Source organism: Bos mutus, chromosome 1 (genome assembly GCF_027580195.1).
Source record: "Bos mutus isolate GX-2022 chromosome 1, NWIPB_WYAK_1.1, whole genome shotgun sequence".
In the NCBI taxonomy this organism is placed as follows: domain Eukaryota; kingdom Metazoa; phylum Chordata; class Mammalia; order Artiodactyla; family Bovidae; genus Bos; species Bos mutus.
The window spans coordinates 28,076,015-28,091,019 of NC_091617.1; the positions used below are offsets into that span (position 1 = coordinate 28,076,015).

Below are 15,005 nucleotides of genomic sequence, written 5' to 3' on the forward strand. Positions count from 1 at the left end.
TCTGTGGGACCTCATAGACAGCAACCCACCAGGCTCCTCTGTCTCTGGGATTTTCCAGGCAAGAATACTGGAGTGGGTTGCCATTTCCCTCTCCAATGCATGCATGCTAAGTCGCTTCAGTCTTTGTGTCCGACTCTGTGCAACTCCATGGACAGCAGCCCACTAGGCTCCCCTGTCCACAGGATTCTCCAGGCAAGAATACTGGAGTGGGTTGCCATTTCCCTTCTCTGGATTACCTGGATGGGCCCAATGTAATTACAGGGATCTTTCTTAAAAGGTGCTTGGGTTGTCAGAGTAAGACAGAGATTTGAAGATGCTACCCTGCTGGCTTTGAAGATAGGGGGAGGGCTCATGAACTAAAGAATACAGGTGGGTTTTAGAAGATAGAAAAGTCAAAGAAATAGAACCTCCAGAAGGAATGCAGCCTTACCAAGCCTTGATTTTTAGTCTAGGAAGATCATTTCAGATTTGTGAACATATGACAGTAGATTTGTATTATTTTAAGACACTTTGTATTATTTAGATTCAGTGTAGTATTTGTATATGTCTATTCACAATCCATGCTGCTGCTGCTGCTAAGTTGCTTCAGTCGTGTCCGACTCTGTGCGGCCCCGTGGACGGCAGCCCACCAGGCTCCCCCGTCCCCGGGATTCTCCAGGCAAGAGCACTGGAGTGGGTTGCCATTTCCTTTTCCAATGCATGAAAGTGAAAAGTGAAAGTCAAGTCGCTCAGTCGTGTCTGACTCTTCATGACTCCATGGACTGCAGCCCATCAGGCTCCTCCATCCATGGGATTTTCCAGGCAAGAGTACTGGAGTGGGGTGCCATTGCCTTCTCCAATGCGTGAAAGTGAAAAGTGAAAGTCAAGTCGCTCAGTCGTGTCTGACTCTTCATGACCCCATGGACTGCAGCTCATCAGGCTCCTTCATCCATGGGATTTTCCAGGCAAGAGTACTGGAGTGGGTTGCTATTTCCTTCTCCAATGCATGAAAGTGAAAAGTGAAAGTCAAGTCGCTCAGTCGTGTCTGACTCTTCGCGACCCCATGGACTGCAGCCCACCAGGCTCCTCCATCCATGGGATTTTCCAGGCAAGAGTACTGGAGTGGGGTGCTATTGCCATAAACCTATACAAATATGCCCAGTTAAGTTTGACTGTTGTGTTAAAAGAATTCAATGGAAGCAGGTTAGACTTTTCAACAAATCATGCGGGAAGTGATAGACATCTTTAGACCAAAAAAAAAAACCTTAGACACTGATTGCACAAAAAGTAACTTAAATGGACTATGGACTTAAACATAAAATTATAAATGTTTAATAGAAAATATAGGAGAATCAAAGAATTCTTAGATTTGTCACCAAAAGAGATCTCTAAAAGGGGAAAAAAATAAAAAAAGATAAACTGGCCTTCATTAAATTTAAAGAAAACAAAGAACTTTAGCTCTGTGGAAGTCCACATGTAGAGGATGAAAACACAAGCAAAGACTGGTATAAATATATTTGTCAACCACATACCACCCCACAAAAGGGTTGAATCTAAACTATATAAAGAACTCTCAAAACTCCACAGTAAATGAATGATCCAATTAGAAAATGGTCAAAAGACATGAACAGACATTTCACTGAAGAAGATATAAAGATGGCAAATAAGCACAAGAAAACAAGTTCTTCATCATATGCCATTAAGAAAATGCAAACTAAACCCACAGCGAGATATTTCTGCACAACTGACAGAAAGACTAATATGAAAAATAGCAACAATAACAAATGTACTGTTCAAGAACGTACAGAAACTGGATCTCTCCAAAGTTGCTTGTGGTAATACAAAATGGTACAACTACTCAGAAAAATAGTTTGAAAGCCTCTGACTGTGTGGATCACAATAAACTGTGGAAAATTCTTCAAGAGATGGGAATACCAGACCACCTGACCTGCCTCGTGATATATCTGCATGCAGATCAAACAGCAACAGTTAGAGCCAGACATGGAACAACAGACTGGTTCCAAATTGGGAAAGGAGTAAGTATGTCAAGGCTGTATATTGTCACCCATATGCAAAGTATTTAACTCATATGCAAAGTACATCATACGAAATGCCAGGCTGGATGAAGCACAAGCTGGAATCAAGATTGCTGGGAGAAATATCAACAACCTCAGATATACAGATGATACCACTTTAATGGCAGAAAGCAAAGAGGAGCTAAAGAGCCTCTTGATGAAAGTGAAAGAGGAGAGTGAAAAAGCTGGCTTAAAACTCAATATTCAGAAAACTATGATCACGACATCTGGTTCCACCACTTCATGGCAAATATTTGAGGAAAAAGTGGGAACAGTGAGAGAGTTTATTATCTTCAGCTCCAAAGTCACTGCTGAAAGTACTGCAGCTATGAAATTAAAAGATGCATGCTTCTTGGAAGAAAAGCTATGACAAACCTAGACAGCATATAAAAAAGCAAAGATACCACTTTGCAGACAAAGTATGGTTAAAGGTATGGTTTTTCCAGTGGTCATTTACTTATATGAGAGTTGGAGGATAGAGAAGGCTGAGTGCTGAAGAACTGATACTTTTGAAATGTGGTGCTGGGGAAGACTCTTGAGAGTCCCTTGGACAGCAAGGAGGTCAAGCCAGTCAGTCCTATAGGAAATCAACCCTGAATATTCATTGGAATGACTGATACTGAAACTGAAGCTCCAATACTCAGGCCACCTGATGCAAAGTGCTGACTCACTGGAAAAGACCCTGATGTTGGGAAAGATTGAAGGAGAGGAGAAGAGGTGATGAAGGAAGGATGAGATGGTTGGATGGCATCACTGACAATGGACATGAGTTTGAGCAAACTCCGGGAGATAGTGAAGGACAGGGAAGCCTTGGCATGTTGCAGTCCATGGGGTTGCAGTTGGACACGACTTAGTGACTGAACAACAATAACAACAACATCCAACCAGTATAAAACCCAGTACTTTTGGACGTTTACCATAGAGTAATGAAAATTTATGTTCATACAAAAATCTGTATACAAATGTTTATAGCAGCTCTCTTTATAGCAGCCAAAACCTAGAAATAGTCGAGATATCTTTTACTGGAAAAATAGTTAAACAAACTGTGATACAACCATGCCATGAGATAGCATTCAACAAAAAGAAAGGGAAACAGTGAAGTAGCATCACAGATGTAGAAAACAAACTTATGGCTCCCAGCAGGTAAAGAGGGGGAGGGATAAATTGGGAGACTGGGATTGACATATACATACTATTATGTATAAAATGGGGCTTCCCAAATGGCTCAGTGGATAAAGAATCCATGTGCAATGCAGGAGACACAGGAGACATGGGTTCGATCCCTGATTCAGGAAGATTCCCCAGAGGATCCCACTCCAGTATTCTTGCCTGGAGAATCTCATGCACAGAGGAGGCTGGCAGGCTACATATAGTCCATAGGGTTGCAAAGAGTCAGACATCACTGAAATGACTAATCACATTTATATATAATAGATCATTCATAAGAACATACTATATAGCACAGGAAATTCTACTCAAAAATCTATAATGGCCTATATGTTTAACTGATTTACTTTGCTCTACACCTAAAACTAACATTACATTGTTAAGCAACTATACTCCAATAAAAATTTAAAAAAAAATCTTGAAAAGAAATATACTACTGATACAGCCAACAACCCACATGAAATTCCCAGAGAATTTGACTAAGTGAAAAATGATAAGCCCAAAAGGTTGCACACTGTATTATTCCATTTATATAACATTTTTAAAATGAAAAAATTATAGAAATGGAGATCAGATTAGTTGTGGCCAAAGGTTCAGGAGTGATTTGGGGAAGAAAGGAGTAGGTGTGGCTCTAAAGGCAACATTTGGGAAACTCGTGGTAATGTTCCATATCTTGATTATGTCCATGTCACTATCCTGATTGTGATATTATACTATAGCTTTGCAAAATGTTATGGTGGTAGTTTAATAGCTAAGTTGTGTCTGACACTTGCAAACCCATGGATTGTATCCTGTCAGGCTCCTCTGTCCATGGGGTTATCCCAGCAAGAATACTGGAATAGGTTGCCACTTCCTTCTCCAGGGGGTCTTCCTGACCAAGGGATTGAACCTATATCTCTGGTGTCTTCTGTGATGGCAGACAAATTCTTTACCAATTTACCACCTGTTTAACTCCACAGAAATCCAAACGGAGAACAATACATTTTTTTTCTTCTATTTGTATAATGTACTGCCTAGTACAGTATCTTGAGTATACAAAGTACTAAAGTGTTTAGTAAGTTAAATATTAAAAACAAAAAAAAAAGAAAAGAAAACTGCCATTATTACTCAGAGGAGGAAATAGCCTGCTCTGAGCTATGATTGATTGAAATAATTATAGGTTGATGTACACCTTTAAATATCCTTGAATCTGCTGAAAGCCTGATGAAGGCTTTTCAGTAGGATGTTAAAAAAGCAAGATGTGGCACTTGCAAGGGGGAAAACACCTTTGTGGAAGATTAGAAATCGTAAAAGACGGTGGGTGGACAAAGAGCCTAAACCAAGGTAAGAAACTTGAAGATCACAACATTCTTTTTTTTTTAATAACAAATACAAAGCAACTTTCCCAGCTAGTAAAGTCTCTTTGGTTTCTAACTTTGATCAGATTTGTAAAACACTTATTTTTTTGACCTGACAATGATTAAGAAATTGATAGATGGAAAAGCAGAAGTTGTGCTGGTAGAGTTTTAATGTCACAGTTGTGCACTGCCCAAATTGCCTGTGGACACAGAAGAGACATGAGATGATTACAATAACCACTTCCTTCAGAATAGGCTTCATGGTTTTTCTATTCAAAGTTAAGCTCTTCTGCCACTGTGATATCATGGCACCAGTTCATGTCTGTACTAAAGGGCTTTATCAGAGAGCAATGATTATTTGATACATATCTGACTTCTTATAAATACTCAGCCTGTGACTCAGACTTTGCCACTCAAGAGTGTTTTATATCAAATCTAAGTCTTATTTTAGGTTATCTAAAGATAATCTTATCTAAAGATCACTTATGGCTATAACAACTTTGGTCATTTAGACAAAAATAAATGAAACAAAATATAATCCAAGCTACTTGAATTGTTATTAAATTTAATAAAAGTATATTAGAAATTATATGCAAGGTGTCATATACAATTATTCATTCCTAGTACCAGACACATGGTAAGGACTTTTAAATATCCAATGAAGGAATGGATAAATCCACATCTGTTGAGTAAAAAACCATACTAAGAAATAAGTACTGGGAATTAAGGAGTGACTTCTACATTAATTGATGATTTGCAGGCAGAAATGGATGCTTTGATGAAGTTTAATGTGTTTTAAATATAGAACGCCAGAGTTTCATATAATTGCACTGATAATGCAAAATTCCATTTACATAGCTAACATTATATCAATCATATCTTCCCCATGCCTGCATAATGCAAGTGTGAATACTTTAAATTAGAACTTTTAGAAGTTTGAGAGGCATCTTATTAAATGGCACAAGAATCAACACACTAATGAGAGAATTTAATACTTCAGTTAAAATATCACAACTAAGAAATAAATCAAAGAAATAATAAATACACCAACATAAGACATAGTATCCACAGGGAAAAAAATATTTACATTAAACCCTACCTGGATCCATTTATCTGGAATTGCCATAGCCAATCGATAGTCAAAACCACCCCCTCCCTGGGAAATTGGAGAACACAGAGCTGGCATTCCGGATACATCCTAAAATAAAGAGCATCAGCATTATCACTTCATATTGATCAAATTTTTACCAAATATTCTTGTGACAGTAAATCCAGGCCAATAAATACAAATAATAAATGGGGGTATATACTCTTGGAGTATTTTGGTAGCATAATTGTAAAAGTAGATAGCATTGTGATAGCATATCTCATTTCCCAATAAGATTTTGTGTCGTGCTTTTCATTGCAGGACAACTTTTTATCTCTTTTCCTTAGTTGCACATAGAGAACACAAATTAGTAAAAGTGTTATTGCTGAAACACAGTTTCTTACACTAATTTTTGAATACATATTAGCTACTGCTTTCATCAATCATAAAAATACATGTGCTGTATATCTGTTATTCTTCTGTGTATACAGCAGTGGCAGAGAATGTATTTTGTGAGCACTTAGCTTTTGATGAAATAGAAATAGAGTTAGCAAAGCAGTAAGATGGCTTTCACGAGAGTCAGTTACACTTGGAAAGGGTCATTGAGGTTATCTAGTGGATCCTCTTCATTTAAAAGATACAGAAATCGAGGCTTATTGAGGTGAAGGGCTCGCTAAAGACATGTTTCTCAAGGATAGAGCTGGGACTCAGACATCCAACCTTTTGACAGGGTCTTCTTACAGTCATGCTACCACTAGACTATCGGTAATCAAATAAACATATGGTCAAACAGATAAGTAAAAAGAAAATGATGAAAGGACCCAGATGCAAGAAAATATATTAGTGTAACAATGGTGGTAAAATATGGTATAAGTACTAGCAATTCTAACTCCACAATATCTTTCAAATAAATTATTTTCTTTTGCCTTATTTCTATAGACACTATCTTATTTAAGCCACCTAACTACTTACTCTGACCACTATGTTTCCACACATAAGTGGAACTCCCATCTCCAGCCTCTCTTTACACTAACTGCTGCTGAATGGTCTGCTCCTATCATTGCCTGTGAATAGCTTGCAAGAGTCAACAATAGAAAACTTAAATTCTTCAGTTTAGGATACAATTCAATGACTATACTGTAAGCACTGACAATATAATTTTTTATTTGATTATCTGCTTCCTCACTAACTGTTAGAATTTAAGACACCTGGGGTAGGACTTTTGTTGTTGTTGTTGCTCACTGACATATGCCAAGAATCTAGAACAGTAGAAGAGCACTTGGCACAAAGCAGGAACTCAATAACTATTGACTGAGTGGATTCATGAAGGTGCTGCCAAGGCTTTGATAGTAAATAAGACATAATACTTGACCTGCAGGATTCAAGAACTAGAACCTAAATAAACATGTGTGCACACAAACACACACAATCATGAAATGACAGTGTTATGGAGTCGTCATAATTGTTAACAGAAGTACACAGCAAGTGTGGGGGAAAAAAACCTACATCTCTCCATCATTATTTCTACTGTTTCATTTCAAATATTCAATATATCATCCCCTTTGAAATAATCACTCTTCCCTGTGCTTCTGACAGCTTTTCTGTGTGTGTCATTACCCAAATTCTCCCTTGGATCATTATCCTTACTTCCTACGAAAGACTATCACACACTCTGAGCTCTCTGAGACTTAATTGCTTCTTCCACAATACCATCTTCAAACACTTCCCACAGAAAAGCTATAGAAAAACAAACATATGACCTCTCTGGATTTCCAAAATAACGTGTTCATGGTTTACTAATGGAAGAGAGGTACAACAAGAGATAGTACATGGTGGAATATAGCCATAAGAAAATATTCATCAATAATATCTTATTCTACATACTTTTTTATAAGTTTATAAAAGTGGAAAAAGATGAATCAAAAAAGTGAAAAAGGATGAACGTTAACAGATAAATCATTTTATGTCACATTTTCACAGTTATGATAGGTATTCAGTTCAACTCCTTATTAACGCTGGCTACATATGTGTTAAGTATCAGGCACCTGTGTTAGACACTGGAAATACATATACAGTAGCTTCCTGGAAAAGTTTTTAGAAGACCCAGAGTTTTCATGAGACAAGTAATAAGATGGCATTAAGGATCAAGATAATTTTTTCTCAAGGAAACATTAAGGTGCTTTCTATATTTGGTCTATAGGTAGTTTTAGAAAATAGCTTATAAGAAATAGAATCTGCTAAGAAAAATATCTGGAGACCAATAAGTCTTAACTCCTAAATCTGACTCCTAGAAGGCTGCCCCATTAATGCATATGAGGTATTTGTAGCTCCTATTTGAAAGTGGAGAGTTAAGAACTACTCTTTTAAAATCTTAAAAGAAGAAAATGAGAAAATGTAATGGTCATGAAAATAAATATACTTAAATATAAAGAAGTTGATAACAAAAGGATATTCAAGTGGTCATATATGCTTCCAATGAAGTTAAAATAGCTTTAATTCTTCAATCTAAAGATCACTTATGACTATTCCAGAGGGGGAGAAAGCTTCAGTCATCAAAAAATATTTTTCATTAGAACAGCAAATATAACCACGTATAAAGGTAGACATATTCCAGAAAAAAGCCTTCAATTTTAATAACTATCATTATAACTAAATTCAATATACAGGACTGTATATAACATTGCATTACTTATTCGTTACACCACATTCCCCTCTTAAAAAAAAAAGTTCATGAGGATCAATTCCACTTCTTGAATAGACTCCCACTAGACAGAAAAGTGATGTATTGAAATTGAAGTAGTTTTCAATTTAAGTAGAATAAATTGAAGACACATCTTGTTTTAAAAAAATCTAAAGCCAAGTAATACAAAGTAGGCTAAAGTCTCAAAGTTTCATTGGTAGAAACACGAATAATCAGACAAAAGCTCCCTAGATGATGAAACTATTTTACTTGAAATGAACGGAAAGATCAATGTAACAATTTTCAGTTTCATGTATTAAATAATTGCTTCTTTTTCTTCAGTACCTGCTTTTGATGTGCACTGTCATTAATTGTTTATAGTAATTTGTCATCCATAATGTCTCTGCTTCAAATTGCCATAAATATAATTAACTTTTATAAATAGCTAAATAACTTTTTTATGTTTGACAGATAAAAAGTAAAATATATAAAGTATAAAATAAAAGTTTAAGATTTCTTCTGAAGTACATTAAAAATATTCAGCACAAAAAGTATTAGCACAAACATTGGAAAGACTTATAAGTTATGACTAAATACAGGTAAGATGAGACTGTGAAACAATACAGGATATCAAGATGACATTGTAATTGTGGACTTTTAAAAAAATTTTATATGAAAATTTACTCCAGGAATTTAGGATTCATTGCTCTATCCTAGAAGATATTTAGAAGGCAAAAGGCCTAGAGTAGCTGTTCTCAATCCAGAGATAAACAAGGAAATCATATCAGTAATTTGAGATTTTGAGTTTTGAGAAATGATGCAAGAAGAAAGACTATACAAATAATAAATACTACTATACAAATATTAAATAAATATACAAATAATAAATAATAAGAGACCATCACGACTACATTTCATTTCAATGAACTAAATGCCAACATGAAAATACTTCTTAACTCTGACTCTTTCAAAGATAGTCTTACTATTTTTATATGCCAACCTCTATATTTTGTATAGAACAGTTTTAACATGAAATTCAATTTTAATAATAATTCCTAGTTAGAGGACTCAAAACCAAAGGGATTTTAGTACTAAATCTAAATTAGCATAAGCATTTAACAAACTTCTTAATTTATCAAATTTATCACCAAGAGGGGAATTGTCAATTATGCATATACCGAATTATATCATTACAGTGCAGCTTTGGGACAGTTAATCATGAACCTTCAGTAATCATGAATAACTAGTGAACATTTGGCAATCCGAGAGCAATAACGTAAACAAGAAAGGTAATCGCATCAGAACAAGAGAGGTTTCAGAGAAGCTCACAGGCAGTGAACCATGCCATCTCTGATGATTAAGCCAGGAAAAAAAAAATTAAATAGACAGACACATATTAATATTCAATTCTTTTTCTGTGCTGAAGGTCTCATAGCAAAAGGACTTGTCCACTGATTAGGATATTTTACTTTGTAACGACTGGCATTTTCTTTTTTAACAATGGAATAATGACAAGTAATTAGGGAACATTATCTCATAATAGGAAAACAGTGAATTCTGAATAATGTGCCACACAGACAAGGTAGCTGCACTATAGTCAGGGTATAATTTCACTTATGCAATCATTGACAACATAGAGATTATTCAAATATTGTATGTCAACAAAATGTTCTATCTTAAAGGGGGTCAGGGGGTAGAGATCATTATTACCTCAGCTATTGTTATAGAATCTGGATACAGTGTGTGAACCAAATGATTTGCCAACATGATGTAAGTCAAAGCATCTTCATCTACTTGTAGTCCAAAATACTCATGGTAATCACCTGAAAAATTCTCACCTGGAAAACAGAAAATCAATATGGATGCATTATGTTAGTATGCAAGTCTTAACTCTGTACAAATGCCACCCCCCACAATTAGTTGGTTTATATCAGTTTTGTTATCAGAGCAAAGTGTAATGGACCTTGATACCATATAATGCTGCTGCTGCTAAGTCGCGTCAGTCGTGTCCAACTCTGCGACCCCATAGACGGCAGCCCACCAGGCTCCCCCGTCCCTGGGATTCTGCAGGCAAGAACACTGGAGTGGGTTGCCATTTCCTTCTCCAATGCATGAAAGTGAAAAGTGAAAGGTAAGTCGCTCAGTCATGTCCGACTCTTAGCGACCCCAATGGACTGTAGCCTACCAGGCTCCTCCATCCATGGGATTTCCCAGGCAAGAGTACTGGAGTGGGGTGTCATTGCCTTCTCCCCATATAATGCTATTAGTAACTATATGATCTAACTTAAAAAGTACCAGATAACTACATTCAAAGTTCAGACAATCCTACAATTCAACTTTTGTTTTACAAAAGCAAACAAAATCTCTGTGATTTAAAATTTTAAGTTAATTTGAACTGAATTGTCCAGCACAAAATAAAATACCAGAGATTTATAAATTTTAATTTTTAGATAACTTTTTTGGTCACACTGAGATCTTAATATTAGATAGCTCGTATTTGATCCCTCTGAAGGCAAGCAAATAGGAAAACCATCATAAAATTGAGACAAAATATTTACATTATTTTAAATATGGCTAGAATTTATGGAGTATGGATTTCCTATGATGACAAAAACAGTTTAATATCCCTCAACTTCTTTCTACCTCTTGCCCCATCTCCTGATTTTGATTGCTTATAGTATATTTCACTTACTGGTATTATACTATTAACTTTCTATTCTTTCAGCTGTTTACTATTATTTTTAATTAAGTCTACTTAGTGCTGAATGCCTGCCTTTTTCCCCGCTGATTTCTTATAAGTTCTTTTATTTTAACTCCTTTTTTTCAGTTTGCTCGATTCTATCATTGAAGGATATTTTTACGTGGACTCTTCAATTTCTTTCAAATGTATCTTACAATGGCAATTCAAATATCCAATTCTCAAATGACAGTTTCTATCCTTAAGAATTTTGCAGACACTGCTGTGGCAATGGAATAGTATGAGCTCAGCCTTTTTTTTTTTTTTTTTTCATTTATGCAGGTAAATTACTTTTTCTTCAAGATATTACTGGATGAAGTTTTCTTTATCACAGAATTTTATAAATTAAACACTCTGTGTCTATGTTAATAGTGTCATCTCAGATTTCTTCTGCTATATTATATAATTTTTTGCAGTTTCAATTTTTATTTTCATCTTCATCTCAAAGTTGGGAAACACGCTAAATAATTCAATGTTTTTCTTTCCATTTTTTGAGCTCTCTGACCATAAGAAGCATATACCATATCCATAGATTTCAGCTCATTTTCCCAACTCCACAATTCTTTGGAAAACACCTAGCTCTCAGCAGAGGAAGGTTCTGAAGGGGCAGGCATGTAGATGCTTTAATCTAGGAAAAGATCTTTCTTGAATTTTATCATGATTGCCTTTTTCATCTCCAAAGTCAGCTTCTCTCCACAGTGGAAGGTATCACTGATATCTGTCATGTTTTACAGATTCAACTTGCTCCCTAGAAATGTTTCATGGAGAGAAGAGTAGGTAGCACCATGAATAAGAGCAGATAACAGCAGATTTTGACTGTAGCAGCTTTTCTTGGCAGTTACGTTTTGATTTCTAAAGTCTCTATCATGGATTGATTGTTGTCCGCAAATTGTTGTTATTGTTTAGTCACTAAGTCATGTCTGACTCTTTGTGACCCCATGGACTGGTGCCTGCCAACTCCTCAGTCCATGGGATTTCCCAGGCAAGAGTAGGTTGCCATTTCCTTCTCCAGGGGATATTCCCAATCCATGGATTGAATCCAAGTCTCTTGTTTGGCAGGCTGATTCTTTACCCTGAGCCACCTGGGAAGCCCCCGGGTGAATATAGATACATATTTTTATTTAAAACACATGTCCCTGTTTTTCTGAGGTTTTAGCCAAACAGACAAGGCCTACCGCACTTCAGAAGGTTGTAAAAAATATTTGAGTAGATCTTATAAACACAATGTATTTCCTACAACAAAGTTTTAATGCAGAAGAAATTAAAATGAGATATCTACACAAGCATTATTTTTATACCACCCAAGAGTCTTTCTGAAGGCAGTTTACAGAGTTAAGTGAGATAATAGTTAAATAACTATTTCATATACTTATGCTATATACTTTCATATACTTGTACTAATTAACATTTTCATATACATACTTTGAGTCACTTTGTTCTGATATAAAGAGGATTTTTAAAAGATCTAATTAAACTTTTGATTTTGAGATAACTGTAGATTGTTTGTGTGTACTTGCTCAGCACATTGACTCTGCAAACACATGGACTGTAGCCCGCCAGGCTCCTCTGTCCGTGGGATGCTTCAGGTAAGAATACTGGAGTGGGTTGCTATTTTCTCCTCCAGGGGATCTTCCCAATACAGAGATGGAACTTGTATTGGCAGGTTATTCAAGCCACCTGGGAAGCCACAGTTATATGAAATAACATACAGTGCTCCAAAATCACTGCAGATGGTGACTGCAGCCATGAAATTAAAAGATGCTTATTCCTTGGAAGGAAAGTTATGACCAACCTAGGTAGCATATGCAAAAGCAGAGACATTATTTTGCCAACAAAGGTCCGTCTAGTCAAGGCTATGGTTTTTCCAGTGGTCATGTATGGATGTGAGAGTTGGACTGTGAAGAAAGCTGAGCTCCAAGGAATTGATGCTTTTGAACTTGGTGCTGGAGAAGACTCTTGAGAGTCCCTTGGACTGCAAGGAGATCCAACCAGTCCATCCCAAAGGAGACCAGTCCTGGGTGTTCATTGGAAGGAATGATGCTGAGGCTGAAACTCCAATACTTTGGCCACCTCATGCGAAGAGTTGACTCATTGGAAAAGAATCTGATGCTGGGAGGGATTGGGGGCAGGAGGAGAAGGGGGACGACAGAGGATGAGATGGCTGGATGTCATCACCAACTCGACACACATGAGTTTGAGTGAACTCCAGCAGTTGGTGATGGACAGGGAGGCCTGGTGTGCTGCGATTCATGAGGTCGCAAAGAGTTGGACATGACTGAGCTATTGAACTGAACTGAACTGAACTGATCCTATGTAGACTTTACTTGTTTTCCCAATATTTGAAACGCCATGGTGTAATGGCATTTTCAATGGGAACATATGAACATCCATGGTGTAATATCCCAGCCAAGGTACTGGCATTATACAGCCAGGATATAAAATTACATCACAGGTAGCTCACCTGATATCCTTTTATAATGAGATCCACCTTCCTCCTGCCTTTTCACCATGGTCCTTAACCCTTGATGACGACTGACTTACTCTATTTATTTTGTCACTACAAGCATGATACATAAAAGTAATCATATTATATATGTGTCCTCTTTTGAAACAAGTTTTTTTACCTGTCAGTATAATTTTAACTGAGCACATTTATATTTAAAATGTATACATTTATCTTCAATATTTAATATGCAAATGAACCCATACATTAACAAATGTTCTCATTTATTAATTTGTTATTTATTTTTCATTACAATTGCTGTCATTTTCACAGCCTGAGACTGGTATAATTATATCCTTAAAAAATTTTTTTTAAAGAATGCCACATATTAAGGATAGCATATTAAGTAGAAATATTTCAAAGAAAATCATTACCCTTTATTTATTATAAAAAGTATTTATACCTGACTTCCTGCCAAAAAGGGATCAGAAGTGATTAGAGACATAAAAGAACTAATAAAAATCAAACCAACAATAATGGTCATTGTAGCAATGTAACTGAATCCTAAGCCTGGTTATAATCTTCCAGTACAAATATAAAATAAAATCCTTAGTTACGTCTGGAATGTATCAGTTTACCTACCTATTCCATGGTGATGATAGAGCATTGATGTAACACCGTCAAAACGAAATCCATCAAAGCCATACTCTTCCAACCACCATCTTATGTTTGACAGAAGAAATCTTAAAACTTCCCAGCTAAAAAAACAGATAAATACAATTTAGGCATAATGTATAGAGCATTTTCCTTGTTATACATCCTTTGCTAAGAATAATAATTAAAATCAAAATTACTATCTTAGGAGTCATGATGTTCAAAGAAATATACCATATAAACACCAGAAAACTAACATTTACCTCATGTGTTTGATGAAATTCATTCTAAAAGGAAAATCTGTTAAATTTCTTTAACTAAAAAAATCACTCAACGTCTGAGAAAAACTAAGAAACAATGGACCAGTCCGGTCCAAAGTGCAGGAACACTGTCTTGCTCAGTGTTCCATCCTCAGCAAGCATACAGTGACCACTACATAGTAATGGTTACCTCCAAAAATCCATTACTTATTTCTGAATTTTCATCAAGATTTTTCATGTAAAATAACCACAGTTACATATATTCTTCTTTTAGAAAACATAATTTCATTATCAGTAGAAAACTACCTTCAACCTTCAGTGTTTGCTTAAAATGTTTCCTTATTCTACAGTTTCAAACAGATACAGTTTAGAATAAAAATTAAAAAAAAGACTCCTGAAATCAACCTTATGATAAGCACTACTACACTTACTAGACCTGCTTTCTGAGGGTAAAAGAGAGAGACCTAAATTACTAGAGAATAGATGTTTAATAAAGTAAAAAGTTCTACAAGTTAAAGAGTCTTATACCCATAAAAACAGAAAGAAAAACAAAGAACAGTTATAACTCAATTAAAAACGCCACATG

The 15,005-nt window shown here is 35.8% G+C and overlaps 1 protein-coding gene across 1 annotated transcript in view; it reads right to left on the reverse strand.

The window, feature by feature from the left end:
- Positions 1-15,005, reverse strand: part of GBE1 (1,4-alpha-glucan branching enzyme 1) — a 314,187-nt gene that overhangs the window by 89,822 nt on the left and 209,360 nt on the right. Inside the window, exons 8-10 of the mRNA XM_070367825.1 lie at positions 14,148-14,263; positions 10,036-10,163; positions 5,658-5,756 (exon numbers count right to left, since the gene is read on the reverse strand). Coding sequence (XP_070223926.1) covers positions 5,658-5,756; positions 10,036-10,163; positions 14,148-14,263 — 343 coding nt within the window. The remainder of the gene's footprint in view (positions 1-5,657; positions 5,757-10,035; positions 10,164-14,147; positions 14,264-15,005) is intronic.